The following is a 10,106-nucleotide window of genomic DNA, read 5'->3' as shown; positions in this document are numbered from 1 at the left end:
GTTCTGGAAAACATATCAGATCAGATTAGCAAAATAGCTAATTCACATTTGCAGCAGCACACTTCTTAACTATTGGACAGTTGTCACTAAAAAACAATTTAGTATTAATTGGTCATCTTTATATTCATGTAAGTCACTCTGTTAGTAGTGAATAATGTAGTGACACGTTGCTGACTTTTATCAGCACATTAATCACTGAATTTACTCAATTCCAATATTTTTGATGAGCTTAGATATTCAGTCTTAAATAAATGTGGAATATGGGGATTAAAACAATTGCATTTGTTTAATAATATACAATATACAGGCCTGCATATGGCCCAAAGGTGTCGCTCGGAATTCGGAATAAACATATCACAGTAATAAAAATATGGTATTAATGTCAGATACAAAACAACTTTCTTAAATTTGTCTCAATAACAAAAAATGGAGGGAAATTTGGACAGTTCATAAACCCATTGTAAACTCAGACTACATTTCAGGATTCCTGGGGACAGATGCATAAAAATTCTGTGTAGGTTACAAAAAACATGAAACAGAACCACACTCTCCTCACAGGCCGGATTTGTACTCCCAGTTAGCTACAATTGTACAACTGGAATAAATGAGCCTCTGATTGCATATATTACACATAATACAGTCTGTGTTTCACTGCAAAATTTCACACTTTGTGAAACTAGTTTATCATTTAAAATGATGCAGCATATTAGATTCCATCTCTCAGCTTGTTTAATTTTTCATTTCTATGTCACACTCAGCTACTTAAAGAAAAGCATGCATAATGATGTTTTGATGTATGTGTGGGAACTATACCTTCGCAGCAAACAGTTTTTATTGTTCGTGGGAGTGACACATGAACTATTTTTGTGCATAGGTGCATTTATACATCTGACCCCAGGGCACTGTTCAATGTGATTTGGAAACTAAGATGAAATGTATTCATGCGAGTGCTATGGAAACCATTTGGTTCATTTTAACATAGAAAAAACAATACTGACCGAATAATTGACCCATAGACTTCTGGCCAGTAAATTCCTACTAAAACTCTTTTCCAAAAAACATGAGGTAGAGAGGATGTAAATCTGCACACCCTCCCTGGTCCTGATGGCTGACAAAAAACAACTTCTATGTGCAGAAGAGATTTGTCCTTTACCATGTTCCTACTGTAGTTACCATTGCATTTGTCATCATCTATAATACATGAGCAATAAGACTATGACCACAGGATGTTATTTTTCTTAAAAAACAGTGTTATTGTCACTGGTAACATTGTTACATCAGTCTCATTGCTGTTTACCACATTTTACAACCATTAGCAAGCCACCTAATTACTGTTTATCAGTAACAACAGGGATAATGTGAAGGAAGACATCTCTGCCTGCTTTTGAGGAAAATCATATTCTGAAACAGGATGTTGGAAAATGCATTTCATTCACTATGGAGCTAAAAATCCCACAATAATAGAGCATTTCATGTTTCTTTGTTATATTGACATAATGCTCAGTGGCCCCATGTGTGTTTAAAAAAAGCTTTATGTATAATAATAGCATGTGGAAAAAGCTGATGGGAAACTGCAAATGTCAATCATGGCAGAAGAAATGACACAAAGTGACACGTCTGTTTTACCAGTTATACATGAAAATGCAATAGCATTTAGTGTTTTAAGGTGGATTTTATCTCAAAAGCATCTGAGCAATAATGCCATAAAAACCCTGCTGGAAGACAAAAATAAAATTACTCGACGTTTCTCCTCTCATCTTCGAAAAGCAGCCTCAGGGGAATCACTCCTTCCTCCTTAAAAGGGTGCTTTTTTTTTTTTACTCTGCTGCATTTGAAGTCATCCATGATGATGCTGAATAATGTTTTAGAAAGAGGAACATAAAATAATAGGAGGTACAGTCTCTGGTAACAAAAAGGAAAAGAAAATCAAATATAAGGAAGGAAGAAAAATGTTTACAGCATTTAGCATGTAAGGTGTGTGTATATATAGTCAATTCTATTATAATATTTTCCACTTTTAGTACAAAAAAGGACTTGGTTTGTAGTGTTGGATGTAATAAGTTGGTGAAGTCGTCTTTTCCACAAGTCGGAGTCATCGGGAAAAGTCTTTGTTCGTTTCACTCCGAGGTTCACAGTCTAGCACTTCAAAAACTCACTGATTCATGATTCCGTGAGAGAAGCCGAGTGTCTTGTCTCCTGTGTGCAGTCGATTTTTCCCTTCTGTATGAATCAAATGCAGTGGGTAGGGATACACAGATAATGCAGGAAGGGAAGAGTGGGTCGACTCGACTGTGTGTGGCGCAGACTTCAATACTGGGCTGGAGGTGTGTAAACTAGGGTTCGACTGATATCGGTTACTGATGCCTAATACTGCCCATTTTTAATTGAAAATGACATTCTGCCAACATTTAAACTTGATAATTTTCTTAACTTGCCCCATGAATGTCCTCCATAGCCTTTTAATCCATTCATAACTGATTAAATCATTTTAGGTTTAGCTTCTATCAAGAAATAGCTCCAACATCTAATGTCCTGTTCTTACTGATTTGTAAATCTGTAAACATGAAGTTATCAGGACTGACAGATAAACTATGGACCATTTTGGTGACTGTGATCTTGGATCAATAGTGTTACATGAACACACAAAGAGAAATAAAACAAGTCATGGTTGTGAGCATTTCTAGTCTAGATTGCAGCTGGACCTTGTGTGTTATAAACACTGCTCGATGGGTAGAAACGGGGTGAAAAAGGGTCAACTTGTGCTGTAAGATTTCAGGGCTGTTGTTTAATGTGTGGTACCTATATTTTCAAACCAAATGGTGTCAAATTTCTACATCTGTTCAATAAAAATCATACAAAAAGCTCTGGAATTATTTTAAGTTGCTAATCTAGTAGAGAGTTGAGAGAAAATAATTGGACAACTTTTCCAGCCCTGCTTTCAGTTATGGAGCGAAGCTAGGCTAAGGTGGAGCTAATGATCAATACTGCTACGTGATGCTGATTAAGACAACACACAAGTGTGTTCCTTTAAAATGTAACATTAATAAATACTAAACCAACAACAATGGCACTCAGAGAGTGCAGACGTCCACCAAGGCCATGCCTCATCTTGCAATTTTAACATAAGTGAAAAAATAATTATTGTTTCTGCTCAGTGACATGGATTTGCTCCAAAATGTATTGGGTTCTTTGTTGGCCCATGTGACATACTTCCACCAAGTTCATGATAATCAGGCCAGTAGTTTTTCTATAATTCTGCTGACAAACAGACAAGGAAACTGAAAAAATTAACTGAAAACATAACCTCCCTGGCAGGTTATAATGCTGCTACCTCTCTGAATACAACAAATATTTAATTGCTGGTTTCTGAGAAGCAAATTAGGAGGGAGCCAACAGTGTGCTGACTTAAAGAAAAGCTAATATAGGCGAACCGATATCAGTCTGACCGTAGTGTAAACTCTTTAAAATGACAGTAGGCAAAGCCAACACGTCTTGTGTTGGTAGGGTCAGCAGCGTCTGACCAGCTGAGCTCATAGGTTCATATACTGTGTGCTTGTACAAATCTGTTTCTTTCCGAGCATAACAAAATGACCAAAAGAAAAGGGATGTGCTGGGCACTGTCAGGTGATGGGAGTGCGTGTGTTTCTCAGCTCTCGTCATCGGGATGGTGTTGTTCCAACAGTCGAACGTGGGTGAAGGGAAAGTGGCCGCGTTTGCCCTTGCACTCACCCTCCCACTGGCCATTCACGTTGATCTTGGTCACTTTCACCATGTCTCCCACCTGTAAAATGACAAAGAAAAGATAAATTCAGGGGTACAATGCACATAGACGTACTTTGTAACTCTGCACTGTATTAATTGGCTGTTAATTAAATCAATTGGTTCATGCATATCGAACACATCAAACCTTAATGTCTGACTCTATCTAGCCCGCAAACAACAGTATCAACAGTTTTGAAAAACTCGACTGACCCATCTTTATGTTTACATCTGCAGCAAGACAGACATTTTAGTTGTATATACAAAAAACTGACTTATTTCTTGAACTGTCAATTCTTTAGTATAAATATAGGAAGAAGGGAGCTGTGGTACAGGTTCCCCACAATTTGTAGATATAAGAGTTATAAATTGGCATCACAGCTCTTTTTGTTACCATTTTAGATGGATATAGCTAAGCAAAGGTGGTATGACGGGCCACCAATAATGGGCACAACACCAGAACTATGTGAATTGTTGAACCTATCAGTGATAAAGCAGTTCATTCAGATGAAACCCAGACATTAATATTTTATTAATCTTCAAAAGCCCATGTCAGTTCAGACTTGATTACTGACTGATTCATGGGTTGGTCTTTCTGATGAAGTGGTTCAATTGTGAATGTTTATGTTAGAAACTTAAAACAGGTGAGGTCGATGTAAATTACAGCCAGTAGATAAAACTTTAGGGTGTTGTAATTCGGGGGTCTAAACATGTCTTAGCAATTGAGATAGTGTTGCCGTTTCCTAACAGCTTTTCTAATGAAATACTTCAAAATGCGCATTAAAATGTGTAAAAGAAGCACTACTGTCAGTTTAGAATACTGTTGGACTACTGTTTGTGTTTTGTTTACTAATCCGAGATAAATGTTTTTTGATCCAAGAAAACAACTAAAAACAGCATGACTTGTTTCACTGGTCTCCAGTGGTAATGAATGTACAGTGTAACGCTCACATTAATCCAATGGGCCATAAAGTGATGTGTACATAAAGAGATGCCATTGTAAAGGATCTCTGTCTGTCTTTCTCTATAGTGCCATCTCCACTGTGAGTGTCTTCATGTGCACTGTCAGCTTGCATTTGAAAAGATACTTTGTGTTTATGCTCACATGCATGATTAAGCCATTAACAATCAGGACAATCTACACTGCCTCAGCTGAGACCCACACACAGAAAACAGAGAAGCAAAAGAGCTTAATAATGAATAGATGGATAGCCTTGGAGGAAATGAATGAATGGTGGGTGGAATTGCTACCTCCAGAGCGAGCGCCGTCTTGTCGTAGGCATTGGGCACCCTTTTCTGAATGGCTCGGGCATAGACGGGCCCATTCTGTAGGTTAGGGAGCTGAGCGTTGACCACAGGCTGCGCATACTGGCCCGGGTCCCCCAGAGGGTTGGCCTGAGGGGCCCCTGTTCCGTCTGTGCTGCCCACTACCCCTCCAACTTGCCCCCCCTGTCCAGTTCCCGCAGCAGGGGGACCCAGGCCGGCAGCAGTGGGTGAGGCAGGCCGGTACTTCTCCACATAGGGCACGGGAATCATCCCAGCACGGCCATCCTGGTTAGCAGCGTTCCACCACTGCTCCTCTGGCTTCTCCAGCACTCGCAGGATGTCACCCTTGCGGAAGGGGAGGTCCTCCTCATCGTTGCCAGGGAAGTCAAATAGCGCCCGTACAAACTCTGCCTCCTCAGGCTGCTGCGGGATGCCAGCAGAGGAGGCGCTGACGAACCCTGTGTGCTTTGCCTTGTTTATGGGCTCTATGAGTGTGGTGGTGTCCAGGTAGTGGATCTTGTAAAACTCCAGCAGAGTCGGCAGCGCCTCAAACTCCTGATCCCCAATCCGAAACCGAGGAGGAGCTAAACCTGGCAGAGGAGAAGTGGCTTGTTAGTTTGTTGGCGGTTAAACATAATAGAAACAAACAAATTTAAAAAATTATAAATACAAATTTCTTTGGGTAGATCAACAAGCAGGGATAAACAAAAGTGATTAATTATTCACTGAAAAGTCAAACCATATCCCATAGAGTGCTGTTTTTGGCTACCGAATATGGTCCCAAAGTGGGCTAATGTAATTTTATGTCACCATCTGGTACTTCAAATGACAAACCATCTTGTTCCATTATATGTGAGAGAATGAAAACATCTCTATGACTGGTACTTCCAAAACTCTGCAACTCAGACCGAATCAAATAATCACAACATAATTTTAAATTTGTGTTGAACTGTCCCTTTAATGTCACTGGTGTGTACATCACACTATTTGCTTCTGTCTATATCTGGCATCTTATTTTCTTCTGGTTCAAATTACAGCCCTAAAAACCTGGTACTTACACCTACTCCTAATGGCCTACAACTCAGGCTTTACCATAGGGAGATACAGATGAGCAATCTGTAAGGAAGCCCAGAAAGGACAAGAATTGAATAACAACCATAAAGAGGTACAAGCACAGCGGCAGGGCTATGTATGTGCAACAGGGCAGGATCACAGACATTCCTGACACGCCAATCTGACCAGTCATCCTCCAGTTGTGACAGCCCAGACTGCCCAGCTTCATTCAATCCCTGCAGCAGCAGCAGCCCAGCCCACCTCACTACTGCTGAGCTACCATCCAGCTTCCTACACGAGGACAAAACACCGCCTCAACCTTCAGCCAGAAAAAAGTAATAAATGATGCAGTCTGACTGGTTGTATACAAGCTGGCTAATAGCTAAAGTAACATCAAACTCCATTAAAAATGAAACCCACCTAACTTCACTCTGCTCTAACAATGTATACATTAGCGTTACTTAATATGTCCTGTAACAGAATCAGCTGTTACAGCTCATGCACGAGGATTAGCCACAAGAAAGCAACCCATATTGTCACATTGTTAAAATAATCGCTAAGTAATTTTATGTCAAAATTGTTTTTTTTTTGCCTTAATCATCTCCTCATGACGCCGTTCACCTATGGTAAAATCGCCTACATCCTCAGTTGATCAGATCATGGGATTTTACCCCTTTAAGATAATGGCCTATGTCAAGCGTGTGACTTAAGCGGATTTATTATGCCTAAATGTGACTTAGACAATTTTTTGAACATGCCTTTGTTACTTGAGCAAGATATGGCAACACTTTATTTTGAAGGTGTCTACATAAGAGTGACATGAGCGTGTCATAAACATGACATGGGATGTGTCATGAACATTAATGACACTTTGAAGTAACATCAATGCTCATGATACTTGTCGTGTCATGTTTCTGACAGGCTTGTGTGACTCTTATGTAGACACCTTCAAAATAAAGTGTTACCATATCTTGCTTAAGTCACAAAGGTGTGTTTCAAATATTGCCTAAGTAATGTATTTCTCTTTAGTTACATAATTTACACACAGTGAAAATAGCCATCCTTTGTTACATCCTTTTTGAGTGAAATGATCAATAAATGTCATATGTTACACTTTTGGTGAAGTTTTTTGTGTTTCCTGTAAAACCTGAAAAAATAAGTTAGGCGATTATTTTAACAGGGTGACGATATATAAGTTCAGTCAAAACTTTTTGTTAACACTTCAGACCGACTCTTCTCTTCTAGCCACAGTAGCTAGTTAGGCAGCTAGCTAGCTAAAGCTACACGGTCCCAAATACACCGTGGTGGGCGGCAGCGAACAGTGTGAACCACATGTAAAAGTTTTCATTTTTGTCCAAAGGAGTGAATATTGTGATATAACATATATGCCGACTTCGAGATTATCGTCTGAAACCTCGAAAAATACTAAAAATTCCGAGACAAAGTGTAGGTATATCTTCAGATTTACCAATATAATGCTAAATTGGGCGATTTGTAATGGGCGTTTGGCTGGGTGAGAAACGTAACGGGTCTAAATCAAAGCAATCCACTATTAAAATGAAAATACATATTGTAACGTTGATATCAGGTTAACATGTGGAGCAGGTTCAGACACGTGCCTAGCTATGTGACAAACAATTGAACGTTACCTGAGCCAGATTGCCGGTTGTTACTGATGCTGTTGATTATATAATGGGACACTTTGGAGTTCTCTGAGACGGACAGCACGTAGTCTCCAGGGCTGGTTATTGAGTCTCTCACCAGGAACACGCCATGTCTCTGTCCCTGTAAAAGAGAAACTGCTTCCTGGCGGCTTAGCCTCCCCCAGTACCAGCTAGAACGGTCTTCGGCATCAAAATTACCGGCCATGGTTGTGAAATCCCGTCCGAGGCTTGAGGCCTTTCCCCTTCGCCTCTCCCTATCCGCAACTCATACAAAAACTTTGGTAGACTAACGCTTCCCTCGGAAAAATACCTTTTAATACTACAATTTTTGCAACTTCCACGAGTAATATCAAGACGTTTAAGTTGGGGATATTTCTGTTGCACCACGAAACCCAACACTTGACTATGTAACCGATATAATGACAAAAAATTAAATTCAAAACTAATGTGCAACAAGAAACTCCGGGACTGAAATGGCGGATCTAGGGAAAAGTTGACCTCATCTACCGGAAGGGATGCCTGGTCAATGGGAAGCGCTGCATTCACGCCCCTTCAAAAACACTGGAGATACGACTAAACAACTCCTGTACTTCTTTAAGATTACAGCACATTAAACTACTGCAGTGAATTATTTGAATAGCATGCCTTTCATTCCTAACAGACTAAAAATGTCTCACCCCGAAGAATGACTCAGCATAATGAAGTAGCTTAAAGCAGCTAATTGAATTGATCTCAGTTGGTGTTCTAACTACTTTGAAGCCGCAAACGCACCATAATCAAACTTTTCTGCAGATTTTTGATTTATCCTAATCAGCCATTAAACCAGTGGTTCCCAAACTGGGCGGCGTGACCCCTAGGGGTGGCCCAGGGTTACAAAATGGGGGGCGTGGCAAGGCTAAATTGAAATAATTAAAAAATTGAGAAAATACAATGCTGTATTGTAAAAAATAATCTGTTTAATTTACGGAAAAATACCGGCAGCTGTGGTTGCCAGAACTTCACCGTAAACATTACAGTGAGTGGATTTTCTATTCTAATTTTAAATGTATATATCAGCAAAAACTGTAATTTAGACTGAATATTCCTGTTATTTTTTAGGGTAATTGTGTCATTCATTCACACATCATGGTATTTCTCCATAAATGTTGCATGAAAATGTTATATTTTTACAGCAAAACTGTGTGTGTCTTCTAGTTTATGACAGAAAAAAGTAAAAGTTTTGTGCTATTCTTTGATTTACGGTAATTAAAAGTGTCTAATACGGTGGTATACAATTTTTCATTTTACGCCCTATTTCTGATGTATTTGACAGTGTTATACTGATATTTCTACAAACATTTTTTACAGTGTGGTAAAAGCTAAATCAGATCATGATTCTACTCGAAATATTACAAATACAAAAAACAAGGATGAAAAAATATGACAAGGCTATTCTTGCTTGTTGTGTGTGTGTGTGGGGGGGGGGGGGGGGGGGGGGGGGGGGGGGACGTAATTGAAATTCTAAAAAAAAACCGACAGCGACATGAAGTGTGAAAGACAGAGATTTGTTCAGTATGAGAAATAGGCTTCTTTTTTTCTTTTCTTTTTTGTCAGTGGCATACTGCACTTCATTCATTCTACCAGTAGATGGCAACAAACACTGTAAAATAAAAAGGCTTCATTTTATAAACCATTTTCTCACAGTTTGCAGGAAGACCTACATAAAAAAAAAAGTTGTAAATGTCATCTCGACCAAGAAAAAGTAAAAACCAGAAATCCATAAATCCACCCCAGTTTTCAATCATGGGTTCTCAGCGTATAAGTGGGGCCCTAGATATTTGTAAGAGGGACAAGGTATGGTTGGTTATAGATGATAGCCTGGTTCCCCCCCACCCCACCCCCCTTGGCTTCACATTTAAAATCAGATGGTTAGAATAATTGCGCAAACATGTTATTATCTCTCATCTTGCATTACTCACATTAAGAGTGAAGTTTCCAGTAGATAGATTGATGGAGGGAGTAACTTTGCAGATGCCGACCATAAAAATATAATTCTTGACCTTAAAAATTGTAGTTTGATATAACAATCTTAAACCAAGGTTACTAGCTTATTTTATTGTTCGTATACAAAATATCATATGAGGTATAATAAATACTGAATTGGTTATTAGTTAAAGTGTTTAAAAATACCTGCAAACTCTGTTATTGTCAAGCTAACTACTGTTCCTGTTATTTGCACACACCTGTCTCTATCTTTTGCCACTTCAAGTTGTTGCAATATACACACACATTACTCTCCACTTCTTGTTCGTACCATAGACTGTTCGTACTCAATGATTCCAACAACAACAGAATCACTAAAAATTAAATATATAAGAAAATGCC

At 39.1% G+C, this 10,106-nt stretch overlaps 1 protein-coding gene across 1 annotated transcript; it reads right to left on the bottom strand.

Moving 5' to 3' along the window:
* Positions 1 to 1,229: 1,229 nt before the first annotated feature.
* Positions 1,230 to 8,493, bottom strand: LOC131986522 (adapter molecule crk-like). The gene is made up of 3 exons (XM_059351516.1): positions 7,728 to 8,493; positions 5,011 to 5,615; positions 1,230 to 3,781 (listed from the first exon to the last, which is right to left on the bottom strand). Exons 1-3 carry the CDS (start codon positions 7,945 to 7,947, stop codon positions 3,647 to 3,649), a joined length of 960 nt encoding a protein of 319 aa, XP_059207499.1. The 5' UTR covers positions 7,948 to 8,493; the 3' UTR covers positions 1,230 to 3,646.
* Between the last annotated feature and the right edge of the window lie 1,613 nt (positions 8,494 to 10,106).

Source organism: Centropristis striata, chromosome 15 (assembly GCF_030273125.1).
Source record: "Centropristis striata isolate RG_2023a ecotype Rhode Island chromosome 15, C.striata_1.0, whole genome shotgun sequence".
Classification (NCBI taxonomy): domain Eukaryota; kingdom Metazoa; phylum Chordata; class Actinopteri; order Perciformes; family Serranidae; genus Centropristis; species Centropristis striata.
Note: the sequence above shows the minus strand (reverse complement) of the source record. Positions and strands in the feature narration are given on the sequence as shown.